The sequence below is a fragment of the Condylostylus longicornis genome, unplaced genomic scaffold (genome assembly GCF_029603195.1).
Source record: "Condylostylus longicornis isolate FDR11 unplaced genomic scaffold, ASM2960319v2 ptg000044l, whole genome shotgun sequence".
Classification (NCBI taxonomy): Eukaryota; Metazoa; Arthropoda; class Insecta; order Diptera; family Dolichopodidae; genus Condylostylus; species Condylostylus longicornis.
In genome coordinates, this window is record NW_026578013.1 from 5906876 (window position 1) to 5925215 (window position 18340).

Sequence of the window (18340 nt, forward strand, 5' to 3'; positions counted from 1 at the left end):
ATTTTCATAAAAAAAGTACAATAAAAGCAGAAATGTTTATTATAAAATTGAAACTTTTCTATTTGCACAATATTTATATAAAAAAGTTAATTAAATACATTCAGAAAATTAATTGAACATTATTTGAACAAAAAAAAATCTCTTACAATTAGATTATTTTATTTTTTTTAAATACTAATTTAAAAATTGTGCACTCATGATTTGGAATGTGTTTATTACATTTTTAAATAAACTTTAAGTATAAATAAATTTTTTAAGAGGAAAAATTTTGTTCATAATAAAAATAGCCACCGTAAAAAACTTACAAATTTTAATTTGAACAAAACTTTAAAGTAAACATTTAAAAAGATCAATTTCTTCCACAAAAAAAAAAAATTGAATGAATAAAAAATTTTCCGGTTTAAATTTAACCAAATTTTGATTTTAATTATTTTGAAAAGCTTTAACCATAGCAAAGATTTAAATTTTTTCAAACATTTTAACTTAAAAGGTAATATGTATAATTTACTATAAAAAGCGAAATTTTTCAAATTGATTGATTTATAAAGCAATTTTCTAATATCATATATATGTATAAATTTTAAACATTATATTAGATTAATATACAATTATTTTGGAAAATAATCAATAAAATATAAAGAAAAAGTTACTAAAAATTAATTTGTAAACTTAACTATACTTTAATATTTTCGATACACATAATATTATACATAAGTAAATAATTAATAATAATTTGATTGTGTAAAAAAAAATTAAACAATATTTTGATTGTGTGTTTTTCATAAACTTACAATAAGTAGTAAAAAAAAAAAAACAAATAAAAACGGAGTTGAAAAAAAATTTTGTTTTCTTGTTTCAATTTTCTATTCACGTTCTTGGTAAATATTCTAAACGGAACCATTCTATCAATTCCAATTTCAAATCATATTTAGATAAATCTAAAATAAATCCGCCCAAAAGCACGTTCTCTTGTAAAGTATCATGAGACCATACCGTTACTTGTAATATCCTATTTTGTATATGTTCCAAAGGCATTCGATACTCCAACTTTTATAAAAAGAAAACAAAATACAAAAATATATTTATTTACTTATTTCAAAATTATTTTAAATAATACCGTTTCCATAAAACTAGGAACTGTTGATTTTTTAACAACTTTAGTTTTCCTTTTTGTTACTTTAATTGGATCTGGTTTTAAATAACACTTAACATAAGTATTGGGTTCTTGTCCACCCGGTAATATTGGTAATCCCCGGGCATGATGAATCTATATTTTGAAATAAAATATTATAAGTAGTCAAAATAATGGTAATAATAAAAATATAATTTACCATTACTGTTAATGTACCACGTCTATATTGTAAGGAAATTTTTAGTTCACCACAAACATTTGCAGTTTGTTGTATTGATGGTTTAATATCTAATAATATAAATAATAAAAAAAATGTAATGGTATAGTTTTTGTACAAAATACAAAAAAATATACCTTTAACTTTTGATATATTAATATTGGCTTCTTGTTGATCCCTTAATAATGGATGAAAGAATGTATATACCAAATCGGAATGTGCTATTTCATCTGCTGAATTAAATAATGATATTAGAAAACTTTGAATTTCAGGTAAACGACGTTCAGCTACAGTTTTTATATTTGATCGCCCTATATGTAAATTATTTGGAAGGCTGGAAATAAAAAGTAAAATAAATTATTAAAATCAATTAAAATTTATAACGAAAGAATTCGAATAATAAAAATTTATTGCAAGAATTTAATGAATTTTCGACGTTAAATTAAATTTCATGAAATCTTGGCTTTTTCCTTTAAATATTTGCCTTTTTAGATTTTATTTAAAGCTACTTTTAGGAAACCATGCAACTTGATAAGAAGAAAAATAATAATTTTCATATTATCATTTACTTCACGCCATGAAAATAAATAAATATAATATATATTATTATAGAAAAATTTCCATTTTAACAAATTTTCTGTTTAGCAGGACACTTTGACAACAGCTTGTAAAATTAAATAATTTAATATATGATCTTTTTCGAATACATTTAGTTTCCGACAGTGAAAACAATTCCGAGTTCTTATTCCTATTTCGTAGAATTTAAAGAGATAAAAGTAAAAAAAAAATTATTTGTAACAAATTTGTTAAAAAACAAAATAAAAAAAAATGTTTACTTTTAGATATTTTTCTTCATTCTTCTACTCTTTTACATTTACTTAATATTGCATAATTGAATTATATGACTAGGTTTCTTTTTTTCAATTCAAATGCAATCAAATGACAAGTACAGTGCAATATTTATTTAACGAACAATTTGTTAAGCAGTAAGCTCGATTTTTAAAGGTTCTATTATTGAAACAACGTTCAATTTTGTATTTTTGTTGTGTAATTTTTACACTATATTCAGATTTTAAGAATGTTTTTTAAACAAAGTAGATTTCAATTAAAATTTTTCGTTGCCATAACACTTTTTTCATGTTAGGTGTATGAAAAGAAAACTCCTATCTGATTTTCTTCCTCTTTCTAGAAGAGAAGAATTTTTTGACTATTTTTAATTTTATTTCACAATTTAATTTGTTTTATGTAATTTACATACATATTTACCAAATTTTTAGAACACTACATTGGAAAAACACAAAAAAATATAAAAATATGGCAATATAATTTTGGACCCTAATAACGTTTTTGTCCAAAATTTACATCCGGAAAGTTTTTCAAAAATAAAAATCTTGATTAATTACTTAACTATGTTTTTATTTCACTCTCAATATTTTTTTAGTATATATTAATTATAGATCAACAAACAGATCAACAATCAGATTGGTGAAAAGTTACAATTTATAGTAAAGTTTCACGAAAAACCATAAAAAATTGCAATATATAAAAATAATATTATATTAGGTATATAAAAAATATAAGCATAAAAACTTTTATTATTCGTTTACACCCTGTATGTTTTCAAAATTTTTTTTAATTCTTTTAGTTTTTATTTAAATAAATTATCATTGCAATTGCATTAGCTTTAATTCGTTTTAGTTGAAAATTTTAAAGAAAAAACAAAAAAACAAAAATGTATTTAAAATATTTGCAATGATTCAGTTACTCAGTTATATTGGATACTACTGAATTAGTTTTCTCTCATTCATAAAATATATTTTTAAAGAAAATTTGGCGGATTTTACTTTTGTTCATTAAAGTACTTATTTTTTTTTTTTCATCTAAAAGTAAAAAATATGTTGTAATAGTAATCTTGTGTTATAAGTATAACATATATACTAAAAGAATATTATGGAGAACAGAAGCACTTTTCACTCACTGATGTACTAGTGCAAAAAAAAGGGAAAAAAATATTTTCCTCTAACTAGTGAACGATCGAGGGAAATTTTCGATAAAAATTTTAAAAATATATTTTAAATTATGTTTTTGTAGAATATTTTTTTATTTTATATATAAATTGTATGTTTAGTTCTGCAAGTTTTGCTCTGATACATCAATGCATCGATATACGACGACCTTTTGAACTAACAAGTGAAAACCCACATTATTGTAATAAAATGAAAGTAAAATTTCAATTTGATTGAAATTCTAAAATAATTTATCTAACGTAGCATCATAGCTATGTACACGATTTATATATAAAATTTTGAATGTACTTAAAAATACTGTTAATCTTTAGCTACAAATAATATTTATGCGGCTTATTACATACCCGTATATTTGCTTTAATATTTTAATACCCTGCACTTCGTGAAGGTTATATTAACTTTGGTATGGAGTTTGTACTACTTGAAGGAGTCATCTGCGGTATGGACATATATATATATTCTTGCTCAGCGTAAAATTCTGCGTCGATTTAGACATGTCCGTCCGTCCGTCCGTCCGATCGCACGATAACCCAAAAACGAATAATGCAATCGACACCAAACTTTCACAAGTTTTTTCTTTTGTGCCAAGGGCGAACCCTATTGTTATTGGACTAATTCGGACAACGGGTTCGGGTAACTGCCAAACAACTCAAAGAGTTTATTTTAAATATTTCAAAAACTAATAAAGCTATAAATATAAAATTTTGTATACATCTGTCCAATTACATTCTACACATGCTCTAAAAATTATAATGGGATAGCTGCATCGGTTCGGGTGGCTGCCATACAAAGCCAACAGCAAATTTTTTATATTCGGCAAAATAATAAAGTTATATTCATGAAACTTGGCAATCGGTTGTCCAATTATAGGTCAGACATATCTGTGAAGTTTCTATAGAATGACTTCACGGGTTCGAGTAATTGCTACACAATAACGAAAGGTGCAGGGTATAATTCAATCGGTTTATACCGACTGAAACGTTTTTACTTGTTTTTATTTTCATTTTATTCTACATGCACATCATTTTCACAAATAACGAGTTTAATAATTTTTGTTGAGAACTGGTTCATCATAATAATCATTACATATGTAAATTACAATTTTTATATTTTTTCTTTTATTTTTTTTTTTGGAATAAGAATATATAAGAGATTAAAAAAGATTAAAATTTAAAGTGTGAAAATCATATTGTGTATCTTGTTACACTTTTGTTTTTAAGGAAGACAATAAAATTTGTCTGATAGTATGCAAAAAAAAAAAATTTTACCAGATGTTATAAACAAAAATTTTTGTATTCTATATATTTGCAAATTCTTAAAAATAAGCAAGAAAATTTTTAAGTGATATCAAATTATTTGTCAAATAATAATAATTTATTGACTAAAGTATAATTGCAATCAAAAGATCTAATAGAAGTAATTTAATATTACAATTGATATTTAAATAGAAAACAAATAACAATGAAGATGATATTATTCTTCGAATGTGAAAATATTTTCGAATTCGAACTAAGATAGCTCCACTGCTAAGATTAAAAATAAGATAGCTACTGCTCCTTCTCATAATATTCTTAAATCAATTTACTATTATCATTATTATTTCAATTTAAAATCATAATTTCAAAATAATAACAATGAATTAATTTTGATAGTATATATATATTTTTTATTTCATATTCCTGTCGGCAATTTATTTAATATAATTCCATAATTGTATCAATATTTAAGTAATTACATATATTTTTGTTTTCTTCAATACTTTTGTTTAAAATTGTCTGGTAACTCTAATTAAATAAAAAAAAAAAAAAAGAAAAGAAAAATTGAGATACTCCACTATTTGCCTATTTCTAATGATCACAATAAAATGCATAAATGCAAAGTTAAATCATCACATCGAATACAACCCCAAAAAATACAACAAAGAAATAAAAAGTAGCGACAAACTGAACAAATAAAATATAAAAACAAGAGTAATAAATTTTTGAACTAAATGCATATATTTATAATATTTTTATGATAATTTATTTTTTTCGCTACCGTTCTATATACGTACAATATAGTAAAATGTAACCTATGTAAAATGTTAATTTTTCGCGTGTCAAAGCCGGTGTGGTGATCATTTCTTTTAATGAATACTAAACGATTCAATTGAAAAGCAGCTCCTACACTCAATAAAATTTTCTTTTATTTAGTTTTAGTTTTAATTTTCAATTTTGTTTTTTTTTTTTTCATGTATTATATTTTGTTTGTAATTTTTTAAATTTCCAATCAATTTACATTATTAGAATATTTTTGTGTATGTTGTTTTTTGTTTTAATTTTTGTATGCAATTTTTGCATCAGAATTTAAAAGTTTTTCATTCCGTTTATGAAAAGTAACGTCTATACAGTCATCGCTCAATAAATTTATAATTACATATAAAAAAAAAAAAAAACAATACAAAATTAGAAAAAATTACTTTTTTATCTATATAATAGAAGCGTTTTTCAATAATTTCAATAGAGCTCAGTTATATTAATAAATTGAAAATTATCTTAAGTTTTTCATTTTGTTTTCTATATGTGTATAAATATTTTATCAGAAATCGACGACATAAAAATTGATAAGATTTGAAAATTTAAATTCAAGTGGAAAATCATTGAAATGTAAGTAAAATTTACTGCAACATTAATTAGAAGAATGTATTAAAAGTTTTCAAGCAAACTAAATAACAATAATAATAATAACAAGAACATAATATATAGAAAAAAAGAAAGAAAGATATCACTTCAATTAGAAATCATGATAATTTTCAAATTAAGTGCCTTTAGTTAATATCTAATCATCATTATGTCAACTAGAAAATTTTATGTTATTACCATTTATAAGAATTATTTGAAAAATTTCTCTTAAATTTAAAATTAATTCTAAAAATTTCCAAAAAGAAACAAATAAATTTTATTTTATTAATTCAATAATTTTTCCCATTTCCTTTGCAATAAACAAAAAAAAAAGAAATAAAAAATGGCAAATATTGAATATTTGAATAACAAAGGTGATAAAAATGTATTTAATATATATATACAGAATTATTCTTTTATATAGAAAACAATTCTAATAGACACATTTTTTATATCTAAATATAATTTTTCATATATGTATACATATATTAATAATAATAGGGATGTTTTATTTTATTACATTTCCTTTTTTTTTTTTTCTTGTTATTAAAGATGATGCCAATTTATATGGAATTTTATTAACATTTTGTGGTCTTATTTGTATAGTAGCTGCAATATTAGGAATAAAACTCAAATGGTTTAAACATAGATTAAATTTTGAGTCATCTTTAAATGAATTCAATCAAACAAATTCAGCAAGTAGCACAACACAAACTGAAACTTTTCGTAGCCTTAATCAGCAAGTAAGTAACTATAAAATTAACATTATTTCATTATTTACACTGAAAAAAAAAATATTTTTTTGAGACAATTAAGAAAAAATAAAAAATAAAATTTTAAAATGCCACGACAGCATAAAAAAAAATAAAAAGACAATTATTTTTCAATATAAATGAATTAATTTAAGTTAATGATATCAAACGAAATAAGGATTAATATTGTAATTTTCATATTCATCCATTATAATAACGTCTTCGTGTACTTAAAAACATAATAATTATGATTAATCAATAACCTAAGAAATTTGTGTTAGTTAATTTAATTAATTTCTTGCTAATAAATGAACTTTAATAATTATAATTCGATTTCCCTAATTTATCAGATTTAAGACTAAAATTTTAATAAATTTTTGTTTTTTAACTATTATTAATTAACAAAAAAAACTATTTGTCCCTATTATTATTGAAAAAAAATTCATTATAACAAAAAGATTAATAATTAAAGAATATTCTTTTTAATATTGATCCTTATAAAAATTAAAATTTTGTTTATTATTATTTTTGACATTATTTAACAACTAGCATTCTAATAATTAAATTATTTAAATCTTTTAAAAGCTCAAAAATTTCAAATTTTCGTATGGACATATTTATGTACTAAAAATTAAAAATTAAATTTTTATTTAACTACACCTTATACTAAAATTGTAAATATTTAATTTTTTTTTAATTTTGAAATTGAAATAGTAAGATTTATTTTAATGAACATAAAAAGTTTTAATTAAATTACATTAAAATTTCAAACAGTATAGAATTTTGAGTAAAACCAGCAGAAATCTAATTGGTTGGAAATTTTGTAAATTTGTTATTTTAATTAAATATCCTATAGTTTAAATTTTGTAGTTGAAGGTTTTATATCTTCATATTTTTTTTTCTTATTTTAAGATAAGGATAATAACAAAGAGCGAATATTTTTATTAAGTTTATTCATGATTTTTGTAATTTATTAAACCATTTAGGTATTGTTGATTAATGATTACACAATTTATTACTTCAATTAAAGCGTGTTAAAAAAATGACAATAACAAAATCAAAAATGAGAACAAATTAAAATGTTTCATACGAAATGAATTTTTCAGATAATTTTTTTTTTTTATCACCGGTTATCATAAAAATTCTTAATTATCTTTTGAATTTGAAAATGAGAAACAGAAAGTAAACCAAAATTTGTTTTAACATTTTTTTTTCGTTTGTATTTAATATGATTATGAGGTAACATACTCGTAATATTATTGTTTCGATTTTAATTTAAGAAATATGAAAAAAATTTGTGATTTGTTTCCAAAAATGTTTTCCATATAAATAAATAAAAAATACTTTTTTCATTTTCAATAATTTTTAAAATTCTGTTATAAACTTGAAATCTATTATGCAATTTTTTTTAAATTTTTTTTTTATAACTAGTGTAAACAAATTTTCTTTTATCATCGAGAGTTCTATAATCCTATTTTATGATCATAATTATTTTTTAAATCTCTAATTTTAGTATAAGCCAACACCATATGAAGTTGGTGTATTTAGAAAGAAATCAGATAATGAATTTGATTTAGAAAGACCGAGAGATTTACCTCGTAAGTGAAAAATTAAATTAAATTAAAAAAAAAAATTAAAAATATTATATTGTCATAATTTTCTTTACTTTTTTAGCTATAAAAATAAATAACTCTTCGGGGAAAAAATCGGGAAGCCCCAATTTTCAACAATTAACAAATAACATTTCTAAATCGATTTCTCAAAAACAAAGTAAAATTGCTAAAGAGAAACTTAAATCCGAAGCTGTAAATCCAACTGTTCACAACACTAGATATAATTCAAGTAGTAACAGTAAGTCTAGCGGAAGTCGATCTAATTCGAGGTCACCTAAAAAAGAACATCATCAAAATAGGCATAGTAAAAGAAATTACGAGAAGAGCTCCTCCGAAAAAAATATTTCACCCTTGCAAAAATCTAAGGAAAAAAATTCAGCGCAATCATTTTTAAATAATAAGCAAATGGAAAATAAGAAAAATATTAAAAAAAAAATTAAATTTGATAATATTCCCGTTGAAAAAGATGATCCGAATTCATCACAAATTCATCGTCGTCCAACTGGATTTACAAAATTATCACAAAAAGAATTAGAAGAATTAGAAGCTCTTAGTGAACAAACACCGGTTAACCCTAGCAAACAGAAAAGAAGGCCAACTGGTTTCGAACTTCTTTCTAAAGAAGAACTTGAAGAACTTGAATATTTAGCAAGCAAAGAAGAAAATACAATTGAAAAAAAATTTAACTCTATACAATTTCATGATATTGAAGAAAATGAACCTTTTGGAACAAGAAAAACTGGATCAGAACAGAAAGAGGATGACTATGGCTCTATAAATAATTGGAGAAAGAATGAATCGAATACAAAAAATGATTTCAAAAATTATCCTGGTGTTATCGAACAAGAAAATGGTCAATTAACATTTAAAATTACCGGATTCTCAGATAACGAGGATGATGATGAAGATTTATATTCTAAACTTAAAATAAGAACTAAACTTGACGAAGATTGTAAAATTGAAAATTCAGAAGAACAAAAATCATCTACAAATCTAAAACCAGAACCACAACCTAGAATAACTTTAAGACAATCGAAAGATGAAGATGCAAAAACAATAACTGCAAAAATTGAAAATGTTTCAATATCTTCACCATTGCTGAAAGCCACATCAAATAATTTAGAGGATAGTAATACAAAAACAGAAAACGAAGAAGATAGCTGGTCAATTGTCCGAAACTATAGAAATATAACTGAAGAAATGGCAAAGCATAATCAAGCAATACGGGAAGCAGCGAAAGAAAAAGCTGCGAGACGTGAACTAAGGAATCCATTAGCTTATGATGATATGAATAATACCGTATCCCATAAGCCCAAAAATATGAAAGATGTTAAGAAAAAGCAACACGATAATGAGGAAAGAGAAAAAAAATCTAATCAGAAAGTTAGTTTAAGCAACGACCAAGATGAAGAATCTGAAATATCATGTTAAAATAACTATAAAACAAATAACTATTATAAAATTTATTAAATTGTGTAACGTAATTTTATTTAGTAATTTTCATAATAATTCTTGTTAAATGTAAATTTCATTAATTTCCTTTTTTTTATTTTTTTTTCTGAAACAAAATTTGCAGAGATTAAAACAATAATAAATTTAAAAGGCATACGACATTTATAAGAGAATGAATAAGAGTTTCGGATAGTGAAATATCAAAAAAAAAACCAATCCGATTTCCCAATTTTCCAGAAAGATATAGAGCAAATTAAAATAAAATAAGTGGGTATTAAAATATATGACACATGCACATAAAATTTATGTCATGTGTAAAGTTTCAATTGACCTTATTGATTGTACTAACTATAATACAAAACAAAAGATATCGCAACTCATATCATAAAAAAATTTTCTCGAATTTCAAAGACGGTTAAAATAGTTCTGAAAACTATTTTCAATAATATTCAAGTCAAGATCTTTTTATAAAATACGAAATCTTAAGTAAAAGTTTAATCAAACTGACTTACCTATGTAATTTAGCTAATGGGAAATGAAGGCACAATTTTTGATGAAATTCTAAAAATTCTTTATATGATCTAAACAGGTGAGCTGGATCAGGCTGTCCATGTCTGGTTACTCTTAATATATATGTATAATACTTTTCAATATCATAACGTTTTTGATAACCATGCACCATCACAGACTTTAATCTGCCATCTTGTTGCATTCTATTTTATTACATTTAACTTATATAAATAAAAATTAAAAATCCAAATTATTAAATCAAATACTTACGTGTACTTACGAGGCACAAAACTTAAAAGTTCTCCACCACCATCATCACTTGTAAATCTCATTTGCGCTATATTATGTAAAAAGAAATTGAATTGTGTAAACCAACTTTTAAGAGAAAATTGAATCATTTTTGCAAAGGATGCAGCAGCTTCCGGATTTGATTGTGCCGGTAATAGCGCTTTCCTAACATATTGCACAGCATCAGCAGTTACACCTGGAATTTATGGTTTCAAAATTATGTGCTGTTTAGAAAATAATGTATTTCAAACTACCTGGTATTCCAGCAGTTGCCATTAATGCTAGCATATGTAACAATAAGTCACCGTGGTTTCTAATAATATTAAAGGCTCTGCAACATAAATCAACAAAATGATGGAATTTTGTGGAGGGTTTATCACCACCATTTATAACGTATGCCATATCCGACGTTAATACAAATGGAGTTCGATCTCTTGAGAGATTATTAAAAAAAAAAATCAATTTTAAATTGAACAAATTGTAATAGGTAAATAAAAATAAACCAAAATAAAAGAAATTTTACCTTTTGAAATTACCAAACATTTGAGCATCTCCCAAGAATTTTCCAAAATCTATATGAAACAAATGACCAGAAGTTTTAAGCATTATATTGTCATTATGTCTATCACATACTCCAAGAATATAGGTAGCTACACTATATCCTGCACATGACACTGAAATTTAACGCAAAATAATTTCAATATTACAAATTTTAAACGATTGTAAAAATTCTATTATATTTTTACCTGTAAAATTGTCAACTGCTCTTTGGTATTCTAATTGGCTCGGATTCTGTTTTGCTAACCATTCAGCTATTGGCCTGTCTTTAAATGAACCTGTTAAACCATACTCCACTTGAATCTTACGCAAAGTTTCAGCATCCGATACAAGCTCAATCATGCCTTTTTTATATCCAGTTGGTACACAATTGAATGTAACCATTTTTAAATCCAAGCCTTCAGATAGCCATAGCTTATCCATCACACGAACGAGCTGTATGGTTAGCATATCTTGTTGCAGATCATCACCGGCCTAAAATTTATTATGTATTGCGTTTTCAGCTCAATATAAATATGAAAATCAATTTACTTACTTTAAATATAGCTGGAATTATTCCTTTATCTGACCCATTAAACGCTATTTTCAGAGGAAGTGTATATGAATTAAAATAACTACAGGAACGAAGATTCACCCCGTAAACTTCCAATCCAGGGCCAAGAGGTAATGAAGTTGGTTGATCAGACAAATATTGATGAACAGTTTCTAATTTATTTATCAAAACTTTTTGACGCAAAGACTCTTTTGTTTGCTTAATAGAAACAGCAATATCTGCCAGTTCTTTACACATCATATTCTGACTCAAAAATCGACCCAACAGTTTTTCCCCACATATCTCCAAAAGCGCTCTCAACATCATTTTATTTCTCCTATGATATCGTGCCTGGGTGATTAAAGATTCTTCAATTTCTACGACCGATATTGTAGTATCAATTGAATTCTGTGGTGCATCACCAGGTAAACTATGTACCAACAACCAATATAAATGGTGTGCTATTCTAGGTGATTCAAGGCACTTGCAAAGTAAAAATTTGGCCATTGGAGAAGCTTCATAAGTGTCATGCTTTAAGGCTTGTAAAAGTTGTGGTAAAAAATCTACTAATTGATCGTTAGGCATTTTAGATATCCACTCTACTGCTTTAGATCGGACTTCCAAGTCAGGATAACGAGGTAACAATAATTCTAAAGCTTGCAAAGGAGTCAGTGGTTTCCATGACTTTAACAAAGCATGCAAATCCATTAAACTTGCATAGTCCCAACTATGTGCCGCATGTAATACTTTTGGCAAAGCATGCGGAAAGTTCTGTAAATAATGTCTTTTCTCCCAAAAAACTTCTCGTTTTTCTAAAGCACCTGGATAGCCCTGCTCGGCTGTATCTAGTAGTTCTTGTTGTAAATTTGTATCCAAACTATTAAAATCATACCGAGGGGCTTGGACAGAATTTTCTACTGTTTCGGGAAATATTACTGGTCCTCCATATGTTGGTATTTCTATACTTAAAACAGGACACACATCTGGTTGTGGATGAGAACCTTTTGCTGGGGCAGGTCCCAAAAATTTATCTGTTGTTGGCGGCCAAAGAGACAATAAATATGTTCCTGATATCATTTGTCGAGAAAAATCAAACAATTGAATAGCACACCAACCCAATTCGGTTGTAATTTTTTTGTTTTCTTGTGTTGAATCATCGTTATTTCCGGATTTAGACTGGTCTTGATTTTCGATTTCAGTTCCGTAGAGTACAAATATTAAACGAGATTCTCGAGGTAAAGTGCAAATAGGATTCTTTTCAAAACTAATCCAACTGTCAAATGTAAGTCGAGGAAATAAACCGCCTGTAGTCTCATTAGAACATTTAGTTACTACAGGGTCACCTATAAATTTTGTTCCGTGATAAATCTGGGCTCCTAAAACATAATCTTCGTACTTCCAATTAGGTGGAGGTCTATGTAAACAGCATACATTTACGATTATTGGTTTCAAGACACATGATATAGGTATAGGCGCTAAAATAAATAAATGTAATTATTCAGAAATAGATAAAAACTAAATCATATATTACTAATTATATATTCCAAGCTTTTTACGCAAAAGTCAACCCTGAAAGCATTTACATATGTTTCTATTAAATCCTGTATTCCTTCACGAATTTGGTTACACTTAAGCTTAATTAAATCAACTGTAGTTTTTGGTTTCAGGGTAATTTCTGCATAATCCCCAGACTCAGATATAATATCTGGTTGATTTGCAGTTGACTTACTAGGGCTGCTATGAGTAGTATACACTGTTTGTCCGGCTGCACATATCCTCTTCAATTCGTCTATACTTTGACATATTTGCACTGTGTCAATAGACCCAAGTAGAGCACATATAGCCTTAACACCTTGAACAACACCAGAACATGTTAGTATAGTATGTGGACTAGCATCTGATGCTGAAGATTCTAATTTATCAATTTCCGTTTCTAAAGTTTCAATTAAAATCATCATGTGATCATAAGTAATTGTTGTTGCAGTTTCATTAGGCAAAATATCTTCAGGTTTCAAGTCTAAATCACGTTTATCATCTTTTTGAGTACGTGCGATCGCCAACATATTCTCATTCGTTTTCTTACACATACCTAATTGAACGTCTTTTTCTAGTTTAATACTATCATGGACACATTCTAATTGACTAAGTTTTGAACTTGGTTTTAACCATTCCATTAAACCAATCGGTTTTATTACGAAATCCCCGAATTCTCCATCTATTTGTCCCTCAAGTGTGCAAAAAGCGTGCATCAGCACATGCTCAACACTTGTATTTAAATCGCATGTGAATGCAATAGGGGTACTATAACCGAATACTTGTCCCTCCTGAGTTGTGTTTACTTTGTCGTCTATCAAAATATCTAGAGCTGGATGAACTAAAAGTTTTATACTTTTTTCTTCTATGTATTTATTATCAAATTCCAAAGCAACTATGTGACCAACATTTGATAATTGATCATCGAATTTATACTGAGCACGTAATTCTTTTACCATATTATAAAATGCCATTAATTCCGGCTCATTAGTTCTTCTATCTGTAATAACTTCATACAAGCGAGATGATGTTTTTCTACGATCTAAAACCCTATTTGATTTATCATTATAATCAATATCTGGAACTGTCATGTTGCCTTGAAAAAAAATGTCTTAATTGTATATTTTATATTGCATTTTAACTAAAAACTTACCAAAACTATTACGCGGCGGAAGTGGGGGTGGAGTCGTTACCGACTCTAGTGATTGTTCTGGATAGGAATTAAAAATTTCGGCTTTCCAGCCTATAGATGCTAAAAAATAAAAATTACTTCATTAAGATTTACGAAAATTTCATAAAACTTACCACTAGGACTTATAGGTGTCCTGTCGGTTTTATTAACAGCTTCATAAACTGGATCTGAATATTGCGTTCCGCAACTGTATAAATAATCAAATGGGTCATATTCAGCATAATATGATGTTGTGCAATCTGATAGTGCGTCTCCTATAAGAATTGAGAACATTTTTTTTTTTTTTCTTTTTTTGAATTTATATTTTAAATTATTTAATTATTATGAAACCTATCCGAAAAAAACATTGCGAGGAAACTTTTACTTCAACTAATTGAAATACTATTCACACCAACTGCAAAAAAATAGACAATTCCCAACAAAAAACCGTCCGAACATTCCTACATTTTAACTTTATTTTTTGTGTTTGTATACAATTGTGTTTAAAAATAAATCACAGCTGATTTCTTCAGAAAAAGATCTTGACATTTAGCTAACAAAACTGAGAATATTATTTTTTAACATACATTTCATAAAAAGTACCAATGTATCAAAACTGCTAAATATTTTCTGCAGTTGTCAAAGTTATTATATATTAATAATATATAAATATATTATGTAATATGTAAATATATATTATAAATATATTTTGCATACAAACATAAACATGTAGCGTAAACATTTTAAACGTTAATACATAAACGTTAATGTAAAAAAGGTTTTCTCACTAGTCTATGAACAAAAATTACAATAAAAATTTGATTTTTTGCCGACAAATAGCAAATTTCATTAAAAAAAACATGAACAATAATACACTTACCGTTTTCGTCTTCATCATTAGACAAAAGAGGATCAAAAGCTTCCAAAACGCTGACTCGAGAGCTAAAAGTATTAAATGAAAAATTTTTTATTATTTTAAATGGGAAGTGAGGTAAAAATAGTTCAAAATAAAATAACACAAATTAATTTAAAAACAATGGCTACTAAATATTGTAAATAAAAAACAATTAGGATTAAATTACAAAATTATCGAAAAACAACATTAAAATCAAAAAGAAGAAAAGTTCAACAAGTGTTTTATTAAAAATTCTTAGCAAAAAAACACAGAAAATAATTAAAAAATAAATGTTTTATAAGAAACATTAATAATTTCAAACTCACTTGTCTTCTTGAGTTAAATCTATTAAGTCATCTCCCAGTAACGTTTTCTTATTTCTTCGTAATACTTGTGCATCATTCAAATTCGGTTTTTTATTTGAGCTCGAACTTAAATTAGACATACCAGATATAGAAGCAGACTTTGGGATTTTTGGATATAATTGGGCCTCAGCTTTCTGAAAATAAAAAATAATGATTAAAAACATTTACAATATGAATGAAAATGTCCAAAAAACTGATGGAACTTGATTTACTGATAAAACATGTTGTTCTGCGGAATTTTGAAAAGTATGTTGGGAATAATTATCCAATTTATGAGATGATTGAACCTGAAGTAAATTTAAATTTCTAAAACTATAAGAAGGTGTAGGCTGAGGTGGTTGTGTTGACGGTATTTGATTATATGGACCAATTGGAACCGTTGTTGCGGCTGGAGGATATGTAACGACTCTTTGATGAGAAACTGTGGGATATCCAAAAGCTGCAGAAGAAGCTGCAGGCATATTATATAGCTTTTTCAACTCTTCATTTGTCAAAGCAGGTTTGTTTAAATATTGTTGATTATATACTACTAATTGCATTCCTGGACCACTCTTAGAATTTAATCCAGCGCTATTCAATGAAGGTGTTGATCCATAGTTGTAACTTGCTTGAGTATGATACTGTTGATTATTTATGCTAACATGCTGACTTTGATTATTTAATTTATGAATTTCCTGTATTAGCTTATCAAAATTTGCATTTTCTTCAACTTTTGGTTCTGAAGGACTTGTGTTAAACGAAATCAAATCATCTGTTGAATGACTATTTGATGGGGTGTAACGAATTTCACTATGTCGACGCGGTGGTACAGATGGTGGTGGAGCTATTGGTGAAACACCATCAGAACGCGTTTGACCTGCATTGAATGAACCAGGTCTCGAACGTGATTGAATTGACGTTGTTTGAAATTTTGTAGCATTATTATTTATATTATTATTATTTGATATTTGTTTTACGACGTTGGGCGAGATACGTTGATCTGATATTCTAGTACTAGTAGGTGAGAAATGTTTTGTGCGGCGGTACTGTTCCAAGGCTAACGTTTCCAAACTCAAAGCTGTTGCTTTTTCCAAATCATCTTGAAATTTTTTTTCATAATCTAACTCTGATTTATTGCTCATTATTGTTTTGTAGGATTAAATGCTTCGTAAAATAATCTGAAAAAGTTAAGATATTTATACTATAAATTCTATAATATAAGAATAATTCATGATACTTTAAGATAGTCGAATTAAAATTGCTATAGAAAATGCCAAATATATTTCCCTTAGTAATTTATTTAAACTCCACTAATGAGCTTTGATTTTCTGAAAACATTAATTTTATTTAAGCCATTCAAAATATGTATTTATGTATGTAAAATTTTTTGAAAAATTTATATATTATGGAAAGAGTAGGTATGTATGTCTAATTTTATATCGAAAGTTTCATGTTTAATTAAATTTTTCTGCATGGATATATACCTACTTGACTACATACTTATTTTAAATAATCAATTCCATTTCGATAACTATGATATATTATCAATTATTTAATTTTAAAGAAAAAACAAAAATAATTCAAAATACGTCTTGGAAATGTCCAATCTTCCTTAGTATGTACATATGTATATAAGTAGCTATGTACTTAGCAGGAAATAAAATTTGAACTTTCAATTTCAATAAATGCACTAGAAAAAAAATTTTTTGAATTCATTTGCTTTTATGCACAGGTCTTTAAAAAAAATTTAAATATACATATTTTTAAAATCTACCACTTTTATAAAACAAATTTTTATACCTACCTTTTTCATGTCGCAGAAACTTTAGGAATACATAGATTAGATATCAAATTTTGGCAGACCATTCATTTTTTGTTCAGTACTTCAAAACATTGTTATACAAATCACATTAATTTTTTTTAAAACACTTACAAATAAAAATGATAATTTGAATTAAATTTCAAATAACAAAATATTGATAAATTATAAATATTTCAACAAAAACATTTTTTTTTTTTTGCTTCAAAACTTCGTTATTTCTCTTCTCAGTATAAGTCAAAAAAATTCCCCCTCCTTTTCGGCGACTTTGACATTTGATAAATTTTATTTTCAAATATGTTTCTTTATTAAACACAAACACATTACTAAAATATAATATGATCTCCATTTTCATTTCAAAGTAAAACTTTCCTGAAATGTACATATAATATAATAAGCCTTTAAATTTTAATTATACAATATATCACAAATATGAATATTAGAATATGAAATGTATAAATAAATATCTGCAAATGTTTAAAAAATTATTTTCAACTTGAAACGAACTCGAAAAAAAATAGAATATATTTTCTTTTCAACAGTATATATGTAAGATGGTATGTCTGAGGCATTTCAATGCCTCCTTAGAAAATTTTATAATCTCGAAAAGTGAATAACTGTACACATATAATTTTGTAAGGTATATTTGTGGAGCAATAGTTTAGTTATAACGTTTTTTAAAAACGTCTAAAATTATTGGAAAAACTAAATTTGTTATTCTTCCATCATAAAGCGCTTAAAATTTTAAGTAATATTGCGTTCTTAGTTTTTTTAGTCAAAAATGTAGTTATCATGTTTTGACAGAAAACCCTAGATTTGTTGTTTTAAAAAATTTTA

The 18340-nt window shown here is 25.8% G+C and overlaps 2 protein-coding genes across 2 annotated transcripts; one reads left to right on the plus strand and one right to left on the minus strand.

Annotated features, from left to right (window-relative positions):
- Nucleotides 1–750: 750 nt before the first annotated feature.
- Nucleotides 751–17727, minus strand: LOC129610130 (phosphatidylinositol 4-phosphate 3-kinase C2 domain-containing subunit alpha). The gene is made up of 17 exons (XM_055522518.1): nucleotides 17489–17727; nucleotides 15918–16862; nucleotides 15667–15839; nucleotides 15326–15387; nucleotides 14580–14720; nucleotides 14428–14526; nucleotides 13273–14370; nucleotides 11745–13216; nucleotides 11398–11683; nucleotides 11175–11325; nucleotides 10906–11084; nucleotides 10634–10847; nucleotides 10366–10566; nucleotides 1487–1683; nucleotides 1332–1420; nucleotides 1118–1267; nucleotides 751–1047 (listed from the first exon to the last, which is right to left on the minus strand). The coding sequence occupies exons 2-17, from the start codon at nucleotides 16824–16826 to the stop codon at nucleotides 868–870; spliced, it is 5601 nt and encodes a 1866-aa protein (XP_055378493.1). The 5' UTR covers nucleotides 16827–16862; nucleotides 17489–17727; the 3' UTR covers nucleotides 751–867.
- Nucleotides 6276–10258, plus strand: LOC129610131 (claspin-like). The gene is made up of 4 exons (XM_055522520.1): nucleotides 6276–6410; nucleotides 6589–6779; nucleotides 8302–8386; nucleotides 8463–10258. The coding sequence occupies exons 1-4, from the start codon at nucleotides 6380–6382 to the stop codon at nucleotides 9830–9832; spliced, it is 1677 nt and encodes a 558-aa protein (XP_055378495.1). The 5' UTR covers nucleotides 6276–6379; the 3' UTR covers nucleotides 9833–10258.
- Nucleotides 17728–18340: the final 613 nt, after the last annotated feature.